We start from the raw sequence: 22,700 nt of genomic DNA, 5'->3' as shown, positions 1-22,700 counted from the left end.
GCAGGGCTCTATAACACAGGCCTGCAGCAAGGATTCTCCTAGGACAAAGGGAGAGAGGGAGGGGGGAGATTCTGGGGACTGGGGTGCACTTTGAAGGATCACATACAGTTGATTCACTGTGCTGGAATATTATATAGCATTGACCTGCTATACCTTGATCAAGACACAGCCATTTTAAGTTTAGCCTCCACAATGTGTGTGGCCATTGGGCAGGTATCCTTAAGGGTAACCTCAGGCTAGGAAAGAAACTATTCAACCTCTTCAATAATACCTGCTACATTCATTGGGGCAGGGGTGGTGGAGGAGGAAGACTGTGCACAGAATTACCTTATGTTTCTTAATGAGTTTTTGAGTTGCAGCGCCATCTTTGCCACACTCTTTGCTGGTTACCAGCGGGAACTTCTCAGCTACCCAACTCTCCAGGTCCAAGATATCTATTAAGTACTTTGTAATTTAAAACAAAACAAAATGGTTATTATTATTTTTCTCCTTAGGGAAACTTTTTGTGCAAAATACTATTGTTACAAGTTAAAAAGCAATTGATTCCGTAGGCAAAATGAGAAGCTTGTTGAAATACGCAAAATAGAGGGTGGAATTCAACGTGGTGCTAAGAAGATCATTCTGTAATCTCTCCTTTCACCCAGCATGTGTTGTTTTGGGGGTTCTGACAACTCTCTGGAGAAAATCTGAGGGAAGGATGTGGAATGGGAAGAAGCAGGGAAATCACTCTGGCAGAACCCCTGCATCTCCATTCCAGATTGCAACTAAGCCTAAGAATATGTGATTGTAATAACACAGATTCTGTTCTGTTTACCCCTGCCTCCACTTCCCTTTTCTGTCACTGTCTCCCTTTTGTTAATTTTTTTTTTAGATTGTAAACTCATTTGAACAGGAGTATGTCCCCTTGAACTTTATAAAGACAACAGTGGTGACCCCACATTTGCGAACTGGTCCTCAGTTGCAGCAGACACACAGAGTTCATTCAAATCCTATAGACCTTTGGCACCTTGTGCACTTAAGGTACATGGCTTGCAAACTGAGTGAAATCAATATATAGTGAAATATACCTGATGGAAGGCAACAGATTGCTGTAGCTGCTTGATTCTTTCCTCACATGCTTCCTCCAGCTCCTGCCAGCTTTTGCTCAGTTCCTGGCACTTTTCCTTTACTCTCTGAGATGGGACAGGCTTGCCATCTGTCATGGCTCTTCCCATCTCCAAAACCCTAGAGACCTGTTGCTTGTGACCATTCACTTCCACCTGCAATTCCTAGTAGAAGAAAAACATGCAGAAATGCCATGAAAAGATGAGAGGTAAGGGTTAAAAGTAGTAAAAAGAGGTATTTATAACAACTTAGAAGGTGCTTTCCATTTTTCAGAGCCACCAGGTTATTTCTGGAGTAAAACCCCCAAAAGTCTAAAAGGTCATATACTATTTAAAAAATAATAATGTCGGTGTTGATCATCCAAATGCCTGGAAATTCATTTTCGGAAGGCGAATCTCCTTGCAAATTAATTTTGGAAAAGGAACTTATTGTAGGGAGATATATGGTAGGAAAAACACACATTTTGTGGGGCTGGAGTTCTGTGGGGTCTAAATGTTATGGGAGTGCAGAAGTGAAATAAATTTGTAAGCAGAAAGATCTTTTCAGCATGTGTGGGAAAGAGGAGTGAAAATATTTTGCCATGTAAAATAAGAACATAAGAAAAACTCTGGTGGATCAGACTGAAGCCCTATCTACTCGAATATCCTGTTTCCTGCATTGGCCAATTGGGGTATGAGAGCAATAGCACTTCCTTTCTCTTGATCCCCAGCAACTAGCAATTGAGAACATATTGTCTCTGAGCAGCTTTCTGACTAGTAGCTACTGATAGCTAGAAACAGACAGGCAACATTTAGTAGGATAAATTAATTCTGGAAACCTGAACGCTTGATGGATTAAAGTAACTACCCTATTTCTTAATTCCTAACAAAGAATCGGTGGTTTTCTATTTGTTACACATTGGTCTTAGCACAGGGTGCTAAATATGGCCTTTATCCAGCAAAAATAAAATCAGGAAATATGTCTTTTGGTTTCTGAAATTTTAGAGAGGGATTGCCACCCTGCATTGCCTTTTTCAACCATATGTGGGTTTTTTAATTGCTGTCATGTTGAAGCATAAACTTTTTAAAAAACTTCCTGTCACTCGTAACACCAGAGCTAAGTTTAAACATGTGTCTTATGTTCTGAATATTGTCAAGCTGAGGTGTTTCGTTCTGACACTAATTTTCAAGAGAAGAAAGTAAAAACAGATTATTCACGTAACTCCTAAAATATGTTGGCAATGCAAGATCACCCAGCCAAGTAGGAAGGGGAAAACAGCCATTATTTCATTCTTTATTACATCGATATGGAAGAATTCTTGGGAAACTGAGTAATGTCCTCAGCTTGGACCCCTATACCTGAAGGGCCACCTTTCCCCCATTTGAAGCTGCCTGGATCCTGAGGTTGTCATGTGAGGCCCTTCCCTACATGCCAGATCCAGAGTGTGGTGATTGAGGCCTTTTCTATATGGAACGTTGTCTCCAAGAAGGCCTTCCATGTGTGAACATAAGAACAGAGCAAGAGCCTGATGTATCAGGTCAATGGTCCATCTAGTTTAGCATTCTGTGCTCACAGTGGCCAACAAGATGCTTGTGGGAAGCCCAGAAGCAGCACCCGATGCAACAGCACTCTCTTCTTCTGTGGTATTCAGAAGCATTAGTGCCTCTGACTTGGGAGGCTGAGATAGCCATCATGGCTGGTACCAACTGATAGCCTTATCCTCCATTGATTCATCCAATCCTCTTTTAAAGCCATCCAAGTGGGTGGCCATCAGTGGCTCCTAGGGAAGCGAGTTCCATAGTTTAATGATTCACTGAATGAAGAAGAACTCTATTTTATATGACCAACCTCCATCTTCACAGAATGTCCATGAATTCTAGTCTTAGAGAGGAATAACTTTATCATCATTTAGGTGCCAGGCATTTTAGATTTCTTGGGCATTTTTTAAAAAAAATACTTTTTATTAAATTTTCAAAAGCAAAATCAAATAAGAACATAAGTCAAATTTTCAAAAACAAAGTCCAATTAAACATAAACTCTTACATCCAGCATCTTAGTGTTTTCTTATTTACACTGCGCTTTGTCACGCTCAGACTTCCTTCCTTCCCTGCTACGGCTTTCACAAATTGACACCCACTCCTACAGATTCTTATTTACCCTCCACCCACATCACAAGATTTAAGTTAGATTTCTTGGGCATTTTGGAAGCACCAAATGTTTGGATGTTTTTATTCTATGCTTTTAAAATACTACATATTTTCATTGCTGCATTTTGTTCCTGTTGTAAATTGTTTCTGAAGTTTTTGTTGTGGAAAGTAATAGATAAAGTCAACAAACCTACCCTAAGGAAATTTGGTTTCTTTTTTCTCCATTTCCACTGCAAATTCTATGCTCGCTAATCTCTGTGCAGTGCAACTAGTAAATGATCCAACTTTTCACTAAGCACATATTTGCAATATTTTCTCCATCCCCTGGAGCCATTTAAAATGAGTGTCTATAGCAGGGGTATAAATGCCTGTAGCCCTTGAGATTTTGTTGGACCTCCATCAGCTCCAGACCACATAACCAAATGTCACTGGTGATGAAAGTTGTAATCCAGCAACACCTGGGACGCCACAGGCTCCCTAATTCTTCTCTCTCTCTTTCAGTGGCTGGGCTGATTTGCCAAGAGATCCTGCTGTGAGGAAGTAAATCCTCAGATGATTCTATGCGTTGGCATAGTACATTTGCTGTTCATCTGGGTTTACAAAACACTGCTGTCGTCCAGTCCAAAACCCAAATGTAAGCTCCTTTCAAAGGCATTCATCTACACACAAAATTTATTATGCTTTCAAGAGCAGTAACTTGCAACAAATGCATAAAATACCAATTAATGTAATAATATCACATTACTCCCTCCTGTTATTGAAAACCAAACAATTAAAAACAATACTAAACATGCATACCGTAGCGCTTCTGTCAGAACTTATGGCTCATATTTTGTTGAGTCTGCAGGAAAAGGGAATTCCAGAAACATAGGGAAACAGCCATTTTATATTCCAGTGCAATGTGATTCTGGCAAGCACAGCTGTTATATTCAGGGTGGCACTCTCTTTTTTCACTATTAATAGTTTTGATTATTCAAGGGAGAGGAAAAGTTAACAAAAAAGCAACAGCCTTTCTAAACACCACTTTTGTAAAAAATATATATGAGGTGATACAATTATGGAATAGTTCCTATATGCTATCAGATAAGCTCGGGGATATCCCTCTTTTGGAATGTGACGGGCAGCAAAAATAATTCATTAAAGCCATATGTTGGAAGGATGGAAGGTACCTTGTTCCTCTCTCTGCTAAGCACCAGGCGCTCTGCATCTAGAGTTGCCCAGTGGTCTCCAGCTTCACTATGCTTTTGGAGGTCACATACATACTGCTAAAGTATAGAACCATCAAGCAAGCATGTTGCCATGGCATTAGGAAGCTGCCACTTGTTTACCATTACAGATCTCAACCCTACAGCTAGGGAAAGAAGCAAACTCTCCTGAAACATCTTCCAGCTGGTTGGAGAATCAGCTATTAATCTCATCCTGAAATAGAAAACATGCTGTAAACTTGTGACAACGGCTATCAGAACTCAGGAGTTACCTTGTGCTTCTGTAGAAAGCTTTGAGCCACATTCAAGGACTGGCCTCGGTTTGTGGAACTGGCCACTGACATCCGCTCACTAATCCACTTCATTTCCATGTCATGGTAATGGTAGAACTGGAACAATTCCACTCTGGCCTGAAGCAGCTGTCCTCTCTCAGCAAGAGGTTCCTGGAGAGAGGCAAACCTGTGAACCAGATGTTAAAACAATGAAGTTCACACACTCAGCCCAAGAAAATGCAGGATCCCCTCAATAAGCAAACATTCTTATTAGTCAACATAATTGATGAGTCACAAAGAAAAGGTCAGTGATCCAGCTGTCAGTGAAATATCTTCCCCTCTACAGTAATGTATAATTCTGAAATGTTGATTTTAATCTTGTGCACCCAGCTTGCTTTCTACACCCACATTGCCAAAACTAATTAGAAGAACCAATGTAAAATTGCATGTTGGGAATGTTATGAATTATAGAAGCCAGCAGAGTCACTTCTCCAATCATACTTCGATGTAAATGATTTTTATGTGTTTGTGTCCTGCTAATAATCTGGTGAAGGAAGCAAGAAAGAATAGTGGCAAGCTAAGAATACCAGGGAAGCTGATCAGCATTTTACCGTTGCAATAAAGCCTGTGAGATACTTTAGGCTGAGATAATGATTTGGTCATCCCTTCATAGTAAAATGGGGATTTGACTCTTAAGTTTTCCACCACATCCAAGCCCAGTACTCTTTTCATTGCACCATACTAGCTCTCTCTGCATTATCTGCTTATGTTATGTTAGGCTTTATTCCAGTGTTATATTTCTAGAAAAAGAGGTGCCAAAACTCACTATGAATACCTCTCTAATTCTCTTAGAATGGCAATGGCGCCCACCTGAGAGGTGCCCAAACTGAGTTCTGGCAAATTCCAGCTGAAAAAAAGTTCATGCTTTATTCTATTGTTAAAGAAGAGAAGAAGAGTTTGGATTTGATATCCCGCTTTATCACTACCCGAAGGAGTCTCAAAGCGGCTAACATTCTCCTTTCCCTTCCTCCCCCACAACAAACACTCTGTGAGGTGAGTGGGGCTGAGAGACTTCAGAGAAGTGTGACTGGCCCAAGGTCACCCAGCAGCTGCATGTGGAGGAGCGGAGACACGAACCCGGTTCCCTTAAAGTAGTCTTCTGAGTTCTGTGGAACAAGCAGTATCAGACTGAGCTTGGCTGAGATATAAAAGTAAATCCTTATGGACAGGAGAATAATGAAGCCTTGTACAATGCACTATGTTTACAGAAAGAGCAACCCACCATTCCAAATACTTCTGTGTCTCATCCAGAATCCTTTCACTGTCAAAATGATTTGTAGCCATTTTCTTGGCGTGCAACACAATCGAGCTCATTTTCTCAGCCAATCCCTGCATCTCATTTTCCAGCTGACTGTGTTCCTTGAGCAAACTGCGACTAGACCGCATGTCATGGCCCATCTCTGCATCTCGAAGACTCTTCTCAACCTTCTCTATCTTCTCTTCAGCATCCTAAAGGGGAAATATTGACATGTGGATGATTCCCCGCTTTGCTCTCTTTCCTCTGGCATAAATTCTCTGCGGCGCGGATGGAATGGTGCAACCATTCAGCAAGCTCTGCACCTTGGTTTTTATTCCTTGGTGCAGAATCTGCTATGAGCACTGCAAATGCTCATTTTCTGCTGTCATAGGAGGAACAGAGGAAACTACATTATATAGAGTCAAATCATTGATCCATTTAGCTCATGACTGTTGTCACTGACTGGAAGAGGCTCATCAGAGTTTCAGACAAGGGACAATCTCACCCCTGCCTGGGGACTAAAACTTGGACCTTTTGCATGCAAAGCAGATGCTCAGGTATTCCGCTACTTTACATTTTATTTACTAGTTTGAGAACCTAAAACTATTCACTGGTTAAATACTTTAAAACAGGAAGAGGAACTGTAGCCCTCCAGATGTTGGGTTTCAACTCCCATCAGCCCCAACCAACATGGCCAACGATCTTTTAAAATTTATAAACAGTGGCAATGGCACTCAGTTCAGCCGTAGCCTTCCCGGCAGAAAGGCATTTGCCCCTGACCTCAAGAAGTTCCATAAGTTGTTCTTGCTGTCCAGCCTGCCTCAGTTTGTCTCCTCGCTCTATCATCTTGCTGTACAGCTTCTCCCATTTCTTCTTCAGCTCTGACATTTTGTCTTGAATGGAATCTGCAGCATAGTGGTCATCCTGAACCAGCTGTTTTCCAGCCTGGAGAGAGACGGTGCATTTGGTCAAGAGAAAACTCCTGTAGCTCTGGTTACTCCTACCTGCCTCTGTTTATGTCAAAGTCATTGTATGCGGAAGAAGCCAGTATCCTAAAAACTGCAAAGCGATGCTCACCAGCCAGTCACTGAACAAACCAACAATGTTGTACATTGGTGGGCCTGATTTCAGAAGGCTGAAATTCAAGCTGAACTTAAGGGCAGTGCGTTGTTTTCATCTGTTTTGCTGTAGGAAAACTCTGCTTCCCATCAGTCTTTTGCATGAACTTTGACATCTCTTAACACCATATGATGGGAAAGTCCATGCATGCATACAAACAAACAAACAAACAAACACTTGCTTAGAACATTCTTCCTAATACATAGGTGTAACTGTTGTACTACTAGACTTCTATTCTTAAAATTCAATTTCTGCTTTTTAGTGTTATATGCAGGCACCCTAAGTGATATTACAAACAGCAAAGTAAGCAATATACTTGATAGGCACAGTTCTTTGAGGCTCTGTACTTTGCTTCCCCTGAAAGCCTAGTTTTAGGCTTCTGCAGAAAGCGCCAACACCTTTTCAGTTTTAATATTAGAAATATTTAAAAACAAAAATTTTATACTAGCTTTTCAGAAACACAGAATTCCAGATGCAGTGCTGTGTGCTGTGCATGTGAGCACAGGCCTGATTGTTTGCTATTAGAATGCAGAAATATGCACGGAACTGTTGTACTTAAATTTGAAATGTTCTAATCAAACAAGGAATTGTTGGCTATTCTGCCAGTCATCAATATGTCTCCATGAGACGAGCCTTACCACCATCAGCTCCACATAATGCTTCTTATTGGCCATCATTTCTTGTTCTGCAGCTTCATGCTTTTTGAGCTTCCGTAGTATGTTTGTTGGCTCACGGTAGGACTCATCTGATGCTATCTTGTATTTCTCCTCCATCCACATCAAGAGCTCAGCAGTGTCATGAGTGAACTCCTACAATTGCATTAAATCTCTCTTTTTTCCCCATGTACATATTGATACATTAAAACATATATTTACAGATAACACAATAAAAACAAAAATGCATTAAACATAGTGTGTATTCAATTACAACGTTTAATGTCACATTATGGGATGTTCCTGTGAACCCGACCCTTCGCAGTCACAGCACAGAAAAACATTATGGTTGATTCTTATTTTGAAATTTCTCCTACAGCTGCATACTGGTAAAAATACTCTTTTTAGAGAAGGTTAGGTGAACCCTCTCTTATCAGAAAGTTGGAATATATGATGAAGTGGGCATTAAAGGCAAACTTGGGCCAATCCCTCAAGAACTTGGTGTGATAATATGTCCCTGCTGATCCACAATGCCTCTTATCCCTTAACATATTAAAGTCTGCTATAAACATCACCAGCATTTATTTCATGCCAATGCAGAATACAAAAGTGGCACACTCCCTGCAAAGAAAGATTAAGAACAATATACCCATCCTTTAAAACAGGCCCCAGGTGAACTCTTCAGGTTACACTTTAGAACACCAGTGAATGGTCACAATACCTAATGTTCCCCTGCGTCAAAAAATGATCTGCTGTGGAAAGCAAACATGTCAAAGAGCAGTATCCAGGCCTAACCTTCTCCCTGATATGCTAGTGTCTACATGCAGGTCATTTTTTCTGTGGGGAAGCTTTTAAATATGTGTTACTCCAGCCACATTCTAGGATAAACTATATGCTCTTTCTGAATATTATAATCCAGAGGTTTTTTCAACCTTTTTGAGTCCATGGCTTCCTTGACCATTCTTTGCTCCCATTCTTTCTGCGGCACCCATGCGGGGCTCGGGAGCCCAGTTATGTCACCCCTTGCCTGCAGAGCTTTTTGAACACCCTCCCTTGTGGAGTGTTCCCTCAGCCTCCTTGCCTCTCCCCTCTCGTTGGGAGCCCTCCGGGCAGCTGCTGTCGTTGCACCTGGTCTTTGAACTGCTCCCCCTGCCCCAAAGAGAGGTGCCTCCTCACCCTGCCCCACAGGGCCAGGCCCAGAAGCACCATTCACCTGGGGAGCTTGTAGCCAGGGCTGCTGCAACAAACAGCTGTGCAAGCCTTGGGGAGGCAGAGACGCAAGAGGGCATCAGAGGAGGGGGGCAAGGAAAGAGGGACAGAGGCCAGTGTTGCCCGTGGCACCAACTGACCATCATTCAAGGCACCCCAGGGTGCCACAACACACTGGTTGAAAACCACTATATAATCTGATGTTATGAACTACAGCTGTCATCACCCCTGACCTTGGCCATGACAGCTGGAGATTATGGGAGTTGTAGTCCAAAACAAAAGGAAGCCACTATGTTAGGTACCTCTGAACTGGAGAATACTCAACCTAGGTAAGCAAGTAAGCAAGTAAGCAAGCAAACAAACAAACCCCATCCAACCTCTCTACATATGGTTTCTGATACACTGCCCTCTAACCTGTAACAGAAGAGAAGCTAGTAGCCTCTTCTTCCTCTGTTCATTATTATTAATTAGCAATTTCCATCTCTCTCGTATGGCAGCCATTCTCTCCTCAATCCTGTAAATGGAATAAGAGGAGATTCAATTTCTCCAAAAGGTATTACATGGGTTGTAGGTGAGGAGCTCTATCAGAAATAATTTACAAAGTTGGTAAAACATTTCATCTTTTTGAACCTTAGTAGACTGATCTACAGGGTGTTGTGGCAGTTTTGGATAGCTGAATATGTAACTCAAATTAATCCACAGTTTACTCTGCTATTCAATATAAGACATTTGGATTTTTCTGGCTAAAGGAAGGCAGGCTAATGCTGTGTAAATTCCTTTTACAAAGGAATAAAAGCTAATAGCATTAATACATGACACAAAAAAATGTAAAGGGCACTCTAATGTGTTTCTTAATATCATGCATGAATAGGCCTTCGCCTTCCCTGTGTTCCAGATCTAAATAAATGAAAATCAAACACGTACGTGTCAGAAGCAAAATGACCCCTTTCCACCAGCTGATATCCATGCTCATTGACTGCATTTACTCGCTTTTTCAGCACCAGTAGCACTCGTTCAAAATCCTCATGCCGCTTCAAGAGGCTCTGAGTAGAACCAACGTGGTCCTGAAGATATGGAAAACAAGCATGACCACACCCCACATTGGCCGAGCATGACCCCACCTCCCACATTCACTGGACCTTCATCCTCCAAATGAAGGTGTGATGAGCATTTATGTGAACTTGGCAGATTCCCATAAACATCAAAGCACTTTTGAGTGGGTGGAGTATTTACAGATGGATGAGGTGGTCAGGTGATTTAGCATTCAGCAGTCAGTTTGCAAATGGTGCTGAGAACGTTGATATGTGAGGATGCAAGACTGTCCGTGGAGATGGTCATCTTGTCCCACGTAAGATGTTCCCAGGAACTATGCTCCAACATCACAACATTCCCAGCACCATTCGGTTGGCAGCAGGTTGTTGAATGCAGCCGTTTGCCTTTCCTTAATGTTAAGGAGACAGGGGGAATTGAAAGATTGTCCTCAGCCGTCTCTTCAAATAGTAAACATCCTCTCATTCTGAATTTTCACTTTCTCCTTCCCCTGCACTGCATGTCCATTGCATTCTCCTGATATTTGTGTAGATTCCCAACCTCCCTGAATCTGAATCTGAAACTGAAAAAATCCCTAGAATCCAACTAAACACTGAGAAGTCCAGGAGGTGGGGTATGGATGTTCAGATTAGCCCTAATCCCACATCATGGTGTAAGCATATTTATTCCTTCATTTATCATTTTTATCTATTTCATAATATTTATACACTGTTTGATCGTGTAAAAAACCCCCTCAAAATGGTTTACCAAAATATTTTTTTAAAAAAACAACCCATTACAGCAATACTTTAAAACAGACAAGAAGTTAAATTACTAAAACAGATTAAAATCCACAATTTCATTATTCTTACAGCAGTTTCGGAGATGGCATCAGCTATGTTTTAAGTCATAATAAACTACAGCTTATTTTGATGGCAACAAACCAAGGCAAGTCTACGACTGAGGCACTCCATAGACCCCTCTCTTCCTCTGGCGCAGCCGTAAGCAGGAGAATAGAAGATTTCATTTTCTTTCTGATTAACCTAAGTTCAGCATTATAGTAAAAGTCTAAACTGTGGTTAACGTAAACCTTAGTTAATTGAAACAAGGTAGCTTCATAAACCATGGTTTAAAGTTTCAAATAAACCATAATTAAGGTTAACCACATTTTGTTGGGTTCAGAGCACATGACAGACTGTGGTGAATCAAAAACAGAAGAAAAAGTTTCTGATCTCCTACTTTCAGTTGTGTCAGGAAAGGGAAGGGAAAGAGGGGTATACAGGCCCAGTGCTGACCTAAGTTCATTCTCACCACAGTAAACCATTGCTTACATGATGTTCAAACACAGCCACTATCTCTGGCATATCTTCTATCTCTGCCTTCTTCATTGTGCAAGCAAGCAGCCTTCACAATAAACTTGTCAGTGAACATGCCTAGGTTTTTTCCAGTTAGAATAACCTAGGCTTTGCTAATGTCTCACTACAAGGTTTTCCATGATATCAGAACACGTCATCCTTGAAACCAATGAATTTTCTCGACTCATACGTGTATAAAAGACGTATATAAAAATACATATATAAATGCTGTCTCAGTTTTCTGCAGAGGAGAACATTGAGATTTTTTTTAGTGGGGGAGGATTAATAGCATGGCTTAAAGACTCCATTCTCAGATATATGCAAGATTAAACCAAGCGTGTTTTGTATTTGTTGTGGTATTTTTATATCTCATCCTAACTCTAAATATTGGATGAGATCCAACGTAGCATGAAAGGTTTTAAAAAATATTTTTATACCAATAATTTATTACCTCAGATACAAATTACTAACTTGTACTCTGAATTTGAATATGATCAGCTTTGTAGCCATAAGTATTTACCTCAAGATTATCAGTTTGGAGAAAGGCCTCATGGCTCAAGAGAGCAGCTTGGATGCCATTGATTTCTCTGTTGAATTTCTGAAGTTCAACATCTTCCTGGAGCTTCTCCCGCCGTTTTACCCACAATTCATCTAGCTCATTCCTTTGCTGAGCAAGCTTTTGCACAGACTCACAGATTTCCAAAGCCTTGGTGTTGAATGGGCCATCCATTATCTTCTGACCCAACTCTTGCAGCTGCTTAAACCTGTGAAAGTTCCACGAAAATGGCATGTATTATTGTCATAAGTGAAAACCACATCCTAACAATAACAATAACAATAATTTTATTATTTATACCCCGCTCATCTGGCTGGGTTTCCCCAGCCACTCTGGGTAGCTCACAGCACATATTAGAACAAACTAAAACATTAAACATTAAAAACTTCCTGATATAGAGCTGATGCAGAAACATTTACCACTTGTTGGAACCTAAGTTATTCTGCCTGTCTTTTCTTGCTGCTGTATAGAAAAGCACACAAATCTGACCTTTGAAGAGTTTGAAGTAAACCTTTGAAGTAAACCATTTTTAACTTATGCAGTGTGTGGTCACTTTCTATTCTAAGGGAAGTGGGGGGACTTTGAAAGCAACTTTGAAGGGGTATTTTAAAGATCTTTACCTGTGGTTTTGACTGTGTATCTCTTTCAGCAAATCCTGGTGTTCCTTTAGCAGCAGCTCTGCAGAGGCCACATCTACCCCCATTTCTTCCCTGGCCATTTTCTCTCTCATGGCATCTGCCCACCACAGAAGTCGACGGCTGTCTTGCAGGAAGGCCTGTTGGTCCTGTGCTACTTGCAAAGCCTTCCCCTTCTCATCTGCCTTTGACTTTAGCAATAACAGGAGCTCCTCCATATCTTCAACCTGTTCTGTTATGGCCCTGCTCTCTGCGGGATTGGTATCCTTGATCCTGCATAATGAAGCCAAGACACATTTTTGAATTAGTGCTAGGGCTCAGGTCAAGTTCATTATGACCTGAACTGTATTCCACCAGTATCCATCAAGGAATGTCAGCTGGGAGATTTGGTTGGATGTGCTGGAGAAAAGCAAAAACATTTCCTTATCTTGAGTGCTACCCTCAGCTCCTTGGATGAAAGGTGGGACAGAATAATGTTTATCATCATCAAGAGGAAAAGGAGGGAACCCTATTCTGCATGCTATGGGGCTCTGAACATAGGGAGCAATATAATAATAATAATAATAATAATAATAATAATAATAATAATAATAATAATAATATATTTATACTCTGCCCATCTGGCTGGGTTTCCCCAGCCACACTTTGGGTGGCTTCCAAGAAAATATTAAAAATACAATAAAACATCAGACATTAAAAACTTCCCTAAAATGCACCATGATTCTCTACAAATTCCCATGTACACGGTTAATGTGTGCGTGTTTTGGGGGATGCCTATGGGTTGTTGAATTGTATGATATGTCCTAAATCCTATCAATGACCGCAAGCGCTGTGGATTATTCATTCTCCACAACCAAACTAGATCCAAGTTCCTAATAATTCAATAAGGTAGAAGACCTGTTTGAAAAAGGGAAGGAAGCCATTACTGCACCCAGAGGCAGGGCCCCAGGACTGACTACAATGCACCAAAGGGCTGGTTTCTTACGATTTGGCGACACTCTTCAGGTATTCAGTTTTTCTCTCCAGCACTAAGACCTCTCGCTCAAAGTTTGTCAGCTTGCGCGCCTCAGCCGACAGAACAGTAGGCATGTTCCCATGTCCTAAGTCCTCAAGCCGGGTCATCTTGTCTTGTAGCAGCCCTTGAGTGTCCTGGCAATCCTGAAGGAACGTCTTCACGTCAGCCACGCCAATCAGCATTGAGCCCTTCTCGTCTTTCAGTGCTTCCAAGCGCTCCCACCTAAGAGCCGAAAAGTACCGTAAATAAGGCTGCTGCAGTGGTGACTATGCTGTTGGACTATGATGAGAGAAAGGAACTCTGCACATGTTCAGGGACATTTTACTCCAAAATTAATGTGTCTCAACATGTGTATCATATTCTTATGAAGAACACGATGGTGGTTTCAGTTTGTAGCCTGCTCTCGTCTGTGCAAGCAAACAGGCACCTCAAATACAATTGTAACTTAAATTATATAAAATAATTAACAATTCATCAATAAAACAACCACCTTCTAGAAAACACTATGTCTAAACCAGAAGTTACATTTAAAGTAAAGCTTATCCTTTAGACATCACAGGGTTAACTCTATATATGAACCACCATTTACCTCGCATTTATCTCTTTCTGATAGACATGAATCTCATTCTGTTTTCCAGGACTGCTCTTTGAAAACATATCTGCTAAGCAACTGATCTCATCCAGTTGTCTCTTCCCAGTAGCCAATTCCGTTAGAAAACTCTGAATAACAGAAACCAACAAAGACAGCAGTAATAATTTCTTGTTTAACTCTTTGAAGTTATAGAATTCAACTAACAAAAAGAATCTTTGGTAACCTGCTTTACGCATCAGTATCTAGGGTCTCTCCCCTTGAAATTCTAGCATGAAACTGCTGAATTAGAACTGAATAGGGTGTTTATTTCTCAGGTATCAGGCGTCAACTGAGATCACCAACTGCTGCTTTTGTGAATGGTCATTTTGCTTATGTAATGGTTTACAAAGAATGGTCATGGACTTTTTAAATATTTCCCTGCTGTTTGATGCACCGATTACAACATTTGTGTGTGTGAGCACCCACCAGGGGCGCTGACTTGCCCCCCCACTTTGAGGGGACGTAGCCACATGATGCGTCACATGACACTACCCGCTGTGTGCTGGGTGGGGGCAGGATGTGCAGAGGACAAAAGCAAAGATCTTTATTGTCCCACCTGGCTCCTGGCAGCCCCCTCAATATTTTTTTTGGGGGGGTGGGGAGAGACACCGCCCCTTTTCCAAAAATATTGGGGAAGCCCCCTCTGCCCCCTATACCCGGCACCCCTGGCACCCACACACCCACACCCCTGCCAGCTGAGCTATGATGAAGTGAATTGAAGCCCATGCTATAATAAATTTCCTAGTCTTTCAGAAGCCACAACTTCTGTTTTTGCTACTACAGACAGACATCTCTGGAAGTTCTCTCAAGGTTATTATCTTCAGGTTACTTTCCCAAACAGATTTAATTTACTTCCCACATTAACTTCAGTGGTGTGATGCTTCACTTTTACCTAGTTGTTCCTGTTAACACTCTGAGAAGCAAACAAGTGGATAGTCCACTTTCTTTTTTTAGTGAGCAAGAGATGTGAAATAATGTTCCCTTTGAAAATCCACACTTTGACAAACAACATTTTTATACCAACAGGAAATTTCAGAGTGATTCAAAAATGTGTCTATTAAGACAAATCCACACTAAAACACTGGAGGGAAAATCCTTTATGCAGAAATGTGGAGAACTGGATTTAAGATTGGAAAAATGAGTTCAGCCCGGATTGAAAATAATTCAAGACCTCTTGATCTTCTCAGAGTTTATTGATACTGTTTTAACGCACTTCAACTTCTGCTCCATCCAAGTGTCTTTAGCATGGGTCAGGGGTAGTAGCATAATACCACCCTCCTAGGATTTTGGCCCGCATGTGATTATTTTCCAAAGTGCCTATATTTATAGCAATTGACTGCCGAGCAACTATTGTTATCAACAATAAAACGGACCTATGTACTATGTAGGTTTGCAAGTCAAAGGCACAACTCCATTTCTAGGGCTAATTGTTTAGCCTGTGCTCCTAATACTGCCTTGTTTATGAGGTATTAGAACTGCAACAAAGTGAATTTGAAATAAATAGGGTTGGTCCCCCCCCCCCCCATTTAACCTTGCAGGCTTTTGACAGTTGCTGGGAGTCCCCCCCCCCCATAACATATCTCTGTCACTTTTTACTAAAATCAGAAATGGTTCCTCTAAATTCAACCCTGGCTGACAGACTGAAGTAAATTATGACTCTGAGTAAGAATGCCAGGAAAAATGTAGGTGGAAACAGCACCTGGTATTTATGCTGCATAGTCTCCACATTATCTGCTGTTGGCTGAATAGTCTGAACAATTTTCTCTTTGTCATCCATCCAAGACCGAAATTCTTCACAGGAACTGTAGAACTGGTAGAGTCGGATCCTTTCTTCTAACTCTTTTCTCCTGTGCTGTAGGAATAAGTATCCAAACACTGTATGAGAATAAATATGTTCTGATACAAATATACAAATATATCAACACAAAGGCAGTAGATGAGGGTAACAGGTTAAAAACAAATTCAGAGCTGAGGCACCAACAAATCACCAAAAGTTAGCTATTTGTGTAGTCCTATGCCATGATTTGTGCATTAGTACTGTCAAATGTGAAACATGTGGAAGATGGGAGTCATGATATATTTGAAATTCTGCTACTGTCCATAGATTTCAGACTAAATTCTTCTCTCAGGAAAAACTGAGAAGGGAGTCTCAGGATATAATGGCTTGGGCCTGCATACCCAAACATTTGTCTTCACTCATGACATGAAACGCTTTGTTAATAGCACCATTTGTTGTAGAGAGCTATTCTTGGTGGTTGCCCTGGCCTAAAACATTTCCCTGCTATAAGTCTGAGCATTTTTTTTTAAAAAAGTCAGCCTTTTCCATTTGAGTTGGTTTTCTTCATGACTGGAGGAAACTGGCAGGGATGCTGTTTTTTAGAATTTGTCAGGTTTCTCACATATTGCCCACCTGGAGGTTTTGCAATAGGGCAATTAGCACATTCAGTTATATAAAAACCAGTCTTCAGCAACACATTTCAGGATTCTTGGTATCTTCTCTGCAGAGTAAACTCTAAAAGCTACATTAAGTTTTCATATCTGGAGCCAGGATAGCAAAAAAACAGAAACCAAAGTCTGCAATGCAATTCTATAAACAATTACTCTATGTCTTTAAAAAGAGAGAGGGAGAACTCAAAATATTATGAGAAAAACTTGATACCTCAGCCATGGTCTGCAGTTTTTCATATAATAAATTAATCTTATTCTGGGCTTTCCAGATGTTTTCTGTAACAAAATGAGGATCAGAGCCAAATGGACTTGTTGGCGTAGTTTGGGCAGACATGCACGACACAGAAAGACTTGCTGGCGCTTTCGTTACCCTCTGTACTGTGCTGCCATGGATCTTTGTGTTTGCTGTTGGCACCGATACCATCTGTCAAAAGAAATATACAAAAACAACAACAACTGAATTCTGTGTTTTTGAGACTGGCATTGCTCACAAGTTCAAATTAAATTTACTTTTAGTTTTATTTCAATAGGTAGCCTTAGCTTAAGATGCCAAATTCTGTCCAGGTACACATTAGACATTTGCACACTGCTGTGTGCACCAGAGAGGGGGTGGGGATTTCTCCACCTAGTGTGCATGACCTGCTTGCACCACCCCTGAACTCCTATTCATGAAGCTCTCATGTGTGTATACATGATGGCTGTCTCAAATGTACATACCTCAGCTCATGTTTTCAAATCAGATGGAAGCTGGTTTGAAGGGAAACACATCAAACTACAGGTTAACATATGGATTGTGGCCAATGTCATGTGTTCTTGGCTTCAAGCATCAACAGTAGGAGTGCAGTGGAGCCACACTAAATGGTAATGTGAACATAACCTAAGTTGCATCTAGGATAGCAAGGTCTGAAGATAGCAAAGACCTTTTACAACTATAGGAATGTTGTATCTTACTTTGCTATTCCCAGAATCTCTAAATAGCCTGTGAACAAACAAAAGTGTTTCTGAGTTTTAAAAATGAATTCGCCACCAGATGTTGCAGTAGAAATACAATGGCTATTCTCTAAAATGGCTGCAGTTAAGATGTGCCAAGGCCACTTTTGTGTGTGCATTTGAAAGAATATTTTTCAAACAGCAACAGATGTGAGAACAATAGCTGAGGATGTTACAAAATTGCTATCACCGTTTTAGAGCAAATAGTCGCATTATCAGAGTTAAAAAGTTAAATCTGAACTTTACATCTTCCAATTAGCTCCCAAAACTGGGCCATGGCTCCTATCATTTTCACCCAAAGAAATTTTCCAGCACTTCCAGGCTGGCTGGTGAGGACAGTTTTCACAAAATATTCAAAATGACTTTACCTCATCTGAGTTACTTCTATGAGGATAGGGCTTTCAGGTGGTTTAAAATACAAATACTTCACGTTCTACAAAGTCAGTATGAGATATTATGGGACGACAGTAGGCTGATTAGCATACAATTCTAGGACATTGAGTAAACATAAAAATAAGAAGATTGAAGGCACAATTCTACAGAAAGAAAAAAATGGTGTTTTGAGGGAAATATCACAACACAGGAACTGAAGATGAAAGGAATTGTTTAATTCAGACCAAATTGTGTCTGCGTCTGCTTTGGTTTTATTTGGCTTCATCAGCAATAGCAACCATATTTGGGCCAAACTGATCTGTAACTTAATAGAAATGCAATAAAAAGATAGGATGAGTGCTACCTACCACTGATGCAGCCTGCTTTGCTACAGAATGAGCCTGCTCATCCAAGTGGCTTATTTCGGAAGAATACGCAGCTATCTCTTTCTCCAAACGAAAGTGGCGATGCAACAAAGCTTCTGCACTGGATACATCCTTCCCGTAATCTTTGCTAGCTAGCAGGGTTTGTTGCTCCTGCATCCAAGACTCCACCTCATCAATATCAGCAAAGTACTGAGGGGGGAAATAGGGCAATTGTGTTGTTATAGCTTGCCTGCTTGTGACATACTAGCAATATCACATTAGGAGAGTATCTGAACGAAAGCAACAATTTCTTCAAGACTCAAAGGAAAGAAAGACTGGTTCTTTTTGAGCATTACTGTTATTGCAACCTTGTAAATAAGTGACTTGCCTGAGAAAAATTCAGCTAGCCTTCTGGGAGGTGAAAGAAGAGGGGCAGAGAGAACCCTACCTCCATCAATGACTTGCTGGTGGTGGCCTTCCTGGTTTTTATGCCAGGTGCAAATGAGAGACCAAGAATTCCACCTCTCTTTTCTTAGCCTGCTCACTCACCTGTGTGCAATTCCTTGTCCCCAGTGGGGACACGTGCTTAGATGCAAGGCTGTGCTATTGTTGTTGCTGTTTTAACATAACAAGACCTTCCAAGCTTAATGGACAGGCTAAGATCTTGTTTAGACTTCTTAATAATAATCAATTCAGTTCAATCTAAACAGAGCTGCAGACCAACGTACCTGTTTGACGAGAGAAGCTGCCTCCAAACTGGTTTTACGTCTGGCCACCTCATCTTGGAGCTGCTGCCACAATTTCTGGATATTGTCAGTCTCCTTCTGGATGCTCCTCTGATTTGAAGGGTTTTTCTGACCTAGCTCCCGGCCCTTGCATATGATCTTAGAACAAATCAGTTGGTGGGAGTCACATTCAGCTTGCAAAGCCTGCCAGGGGGAAGTCGGAGGGTCGTAATTACTGGATGTCACCATGAAGCCAAACCCAGTCATGCTAGTTTGAATGCTGTTTTCACTTCTTTTATCCACTTTATTATTCCAGGAGTGATTACTATAAGGAATAACATATCTCACCATTCCACTCGCATGAGTCAAGTGATCTTCTCTGGTGAAATCATTTGTGCAAATTGTATTATACCTACCACCAACATTTACTGTGCAATCAAATATAGCTGAGCATCATTGTTTTCAGCCATGCAATACTTTGATTGGAGGCAGCAGGAGGAATTAACTATGTCGCAATAGCTGGCTTATGACTGGGTCGTCATAACTGGCAAAGCAACTGTCGCAGAAAATAAGAAGATAAACGATGGAGCTATGACACTAATCCCTAATGTAACATCAGCAAGTCCGCTTAACCACTTTTAGGGTGCGGCGGCCTTGCAGGGCAGCCAGCACCTGCCCCGCCCCCCCATGCAGAACTGGGATGCTGGGAATGCACACTCTCCCAGCTTGAAATCGGTAAAGAGTTTTATAATATTAAGATCTTACATCAGTTCACCACCAGTTCCCACCCCACCCCTTTTTAGAACTGTTATAAATCTTTTGAACGTGCACTTTAGTATCTATGCTACTAGAAACAGTGTTATGTACTGAGCTTGGATCCTAGAACAATAGGCAGGTAGGATTCTAGAATGCAACAACCTGATTGGCCTGCAGGAGCAAACCAATTAGACCCCAGGAGCTGGTTAATCAGCCTATTAGGCAGGTAGGATCCTAGAATCTGGCTCCATGCCAGCCTGCCAAATTGGCCAATGGCTGGCTGGTGCAGAGGGCAGGGCTCTTTGGAGGCAGGCCTGAGGGAAAAATCAGGCTTCCTTCAGGTCAGCTCCCAGGGGGGATTTAAACAGTTTGCACCGGCCCCCGACACCCGCTCTTTTTCATCAGTTCTGCTACCATATTGGGAAAACTCTCTGGGGTATCAGCAGCACCCCTCCCCAATCTCTGAGTGTCCTCCGGTGAGCATAGCTCTGGAAAAGGCACCCTGTTCTTCTCCAGGGTGCTCTAGTGACATAAACCAACTTGATTTATGCACACTAGCCGCCTCTCTTGACACAGTAAAAGAAAGAGGCATCGTAGTTCTGAACTACTACAGTGGTACCTCAGGTTACATACGCTTCAGGTTACATACTCTGCTAACCCAGAAATAGTGCTTCAGGTTAAGAACTTTGCTTCAGGTTGAGAACAGAAATTGTGCTCCGGCGGCGTGGCAGCAGCAGGAGGCCCCATTAGCTAAAGTGGTGCTTCAGGTTAAGAACAGTTTCAGGTTAAGTACGGACCTCCAGAACGAATTAAGTACTTAACCCGAGGTACCACTGTATTTATTGACACTGTATTACACAGACAAGGAATCATGGTGCTCTTTCTCATCCAGCTCTGAGAGAGAACAGGCAAAAGTGAAAGTACATCATATAATACATACAGATAAGACTATATCAGGTTCTCATGCTTCCTCTCAGACAGACCGTGTGATTTCCACTAATCACAAAGTGCAGCCTTGGAGGCGTGAAATTGCTAACACAACCCATCCACCCATTCCATTAATTTTGCATTTTACTTATTGATTTGACCTTGCTATGGCTGTGGTGGTTGCTGTAGGAAAAAAACCATTCCAGGTAGGAATTTGGCTATCAGGCAAATTGGCTATGGCCTGGGGTTTTTTTTTAAAACCAATTTGCATATCACAAATGCAACAATAGGGGTATACTGTTCCACATAAGCAAATTAAACAGTGTTTCTAACAAATCCAACCCTCACAACCCTTAAGGAGGCAAACAAATAAAATAACATTTCAGAAAAAGAAAAGAAGAAAGAAATAAACAAGTCACTTTTAGAATTTGATTGTTTAACTCAAGGCTTCTTTGTTCTTGTCACATCAAACTAGCTAAACCAATCAAGAGGCAAATAGGGTGATACCATTGTCTGCCTAGACCTCTTGAAACAGAAGAGTACAATCAGTCAATTTCACTGGCTCTGGGCTGATTATGCCTGCACATTTCAAGCAATATTGGTAAATTTGTAAGTTACTTTGACCTCATATCTTTAACAGTTTTCCATTTCATCGGTAAAGAGTTTTATAATATTAAGATCTTACATCAGTTCACCACCAGTTCCCACCCCACCCCTTTTTAGAACTGTTATAAATCTTTTGAACGTGCACTTTAGTATCTATGCTACTAGAAACAGTGTTATGTACTGAGCTTGGATCCTAGAACAATAGGCAGGTAGGATTCTAGAATGCAACAACCTGATTGGCCTGCAGGAGCAAACCAATTAGACCCCAGGAGCTGGTTAATCAGCCTATTAGGCAGGTAGGATCCTAGAATGCAACAACTGATTGGCCTGCAGGAGCAGCCCAACCAGGCTCCAGGAGGGAAGCAGAATCAGCCAATCAGGCGGAACCCATTGTGTAAATAATGTATATAAAGCCTGAGGTCTGGGGGGAAATTCATTCAGTGTTTTACGAGATGCAATAAAGAGCATGAAATCACTACGTGACTCCGAGTATATTTCTGCTAGAAAATTCTGAAAGCCCTCTAAAACCTGCACAAGCGACCAAGAATTTACACATCACTAACCTTATGGCTTTGAAGAGAGGCTGTAATGTGACTGAGATCACGTCCTAAGTGTCCTGCTGTCACCAGCTTCAGTTTGTCAGACAGCCAAAGCTCCTCTTCTTTGCACTCATGGAAAAACTCAAAAAGCTTTAAAGCACTTTCCAGCTGATATTGTCTATTCCAAAAGGGGGGAGAAATGCATTTGGTAATGTTTATAAAGCCACATCATGTTTTTTCTAGTACTTCCAGCATTTTGGAATCTGGATTAATCAGGCTTCCTTTTCCTAAGCTGGACCAGCCACCAACGTAGGCCACATTTGAAATATTTATTTATACTTAAGTTGTGCCCTAGACACTTCTCTGTATTCTCCTTGGTTTCAGGTAAAATCCATACAGTGGTACCTCAGGTTACATATGCTTCAGGATACATACGCTTCAGGTTACAGACTCCGCTAACCCAGAAATAGTACCTCGGGTTAAGAACTTTGCTTCAGAGTGAGAACAGAAATCGTGCTTCAGTGGCTCGGCGGCAGCAGGAGGCCCCATTAGCTAAAGTGGTGCTTCAGGTTAAGAACAGTTTCAGGTTAAGAACGGACCTCCGGAACAAATTAAGTACTTAACCCGAGGTACCACTGTACTTGGTTTTAAGGAAGCAGCTTTCAATTCTGCTTCAAAACAACTATCTTTACCTAATGAATTTGAACAACATGAAGGAAGTAGTGAATTAATTCCTTTGTAACTTTAAGATAAGAATCTGAATCCA

The 22,700-nt window shown here is 41.3% G+C and overlaps 1 protein-coding gene across 2 annotated transcripts in view; it reads right to left on the bottom strand.

The window, feature by feature from the left end:
- SPTBN5 (spectrin beta, non-erythrocytic 5) overlaps positions 1-22,700 on the bottom strand; it is a 104,328-nt gene that overhangs the window by 65,420 nt on the left and 16,208 nt on the right. For both annotated transcript variants that reach the window (XM_083449437.1, XM_083449438.1), the window contains exons 10-26: positions 21,959-22,112; positions 19,110-19,310; positions 18,385-18,591; positions 16,866-17,078; positions 15,906-16,058; positions 14,165-14,295; positions 13,546-13,797; positions 12,546-12,833; positions 11,890-12,133; positions 9,910-10,049; positions 9,400-9,499; positions 7,762-7,932; positions 6,785-6,949; positions 5,990-6,216; positions 4,708-4,894; positions 1,068-1,268; positions 328-444 (exon numbers count right to left, since the gene is read on the bottom strand). In XM_083449437.1, the coding sequence (XP_083305563.1) occupies positions 328-444; positions 1,068-1,268; positions 4,708-4,894; positions 5,990-6,216; positions 6,785-6,949; positions 7,762-7,932; positions 9,400-9,499; positions 9,910-10,049; positions 11,890-12,133; positions 12,546-12,833; positions 13,546-13,797; positions 14,165-14,295; positions 15,906-16,058; positions 16,866-17,078; positions 18,385-18,591; positions 19,110-19,310; positions 21,959-22,112 (3,151 nt within the window). The remainder of the gene's footprint in view (positions 1-327; positions 445-1,067; positions 1,269-4,707; positions 4,895-5,989; positions 6,217-6,784; positions 6,950-7,761; positions 7,933-9,399; positions 9,500-9,909; positions 10,050-11,889; positions 12,134-12,545; positions 12,834-13,545; positions 13,798-14,164; positions 14,296-15,905; positions 16,059-16,865; positions 17,079-18,384; positions 18,592-19,109; positions 19,311-21,958; positions 22,113-22,700) is intronic.

The sequence above is a fragment of the Podarcis tiliguerta genome, assembly GCF_965153285.1.
Source record: "Podarcis tiliguerta genome assembly, chromosome: 1".
In the NCBI taxonomy this organism is placed as follows: Eukaryota; Metazoa; Chordata; class Lepidosauria; order Squamata; family Lacertidae; genus Podarcis; species Podarcis tiliguerta.
This window is presented reverse-complemented; position numbering and strand designations above follow the sequence as displayed.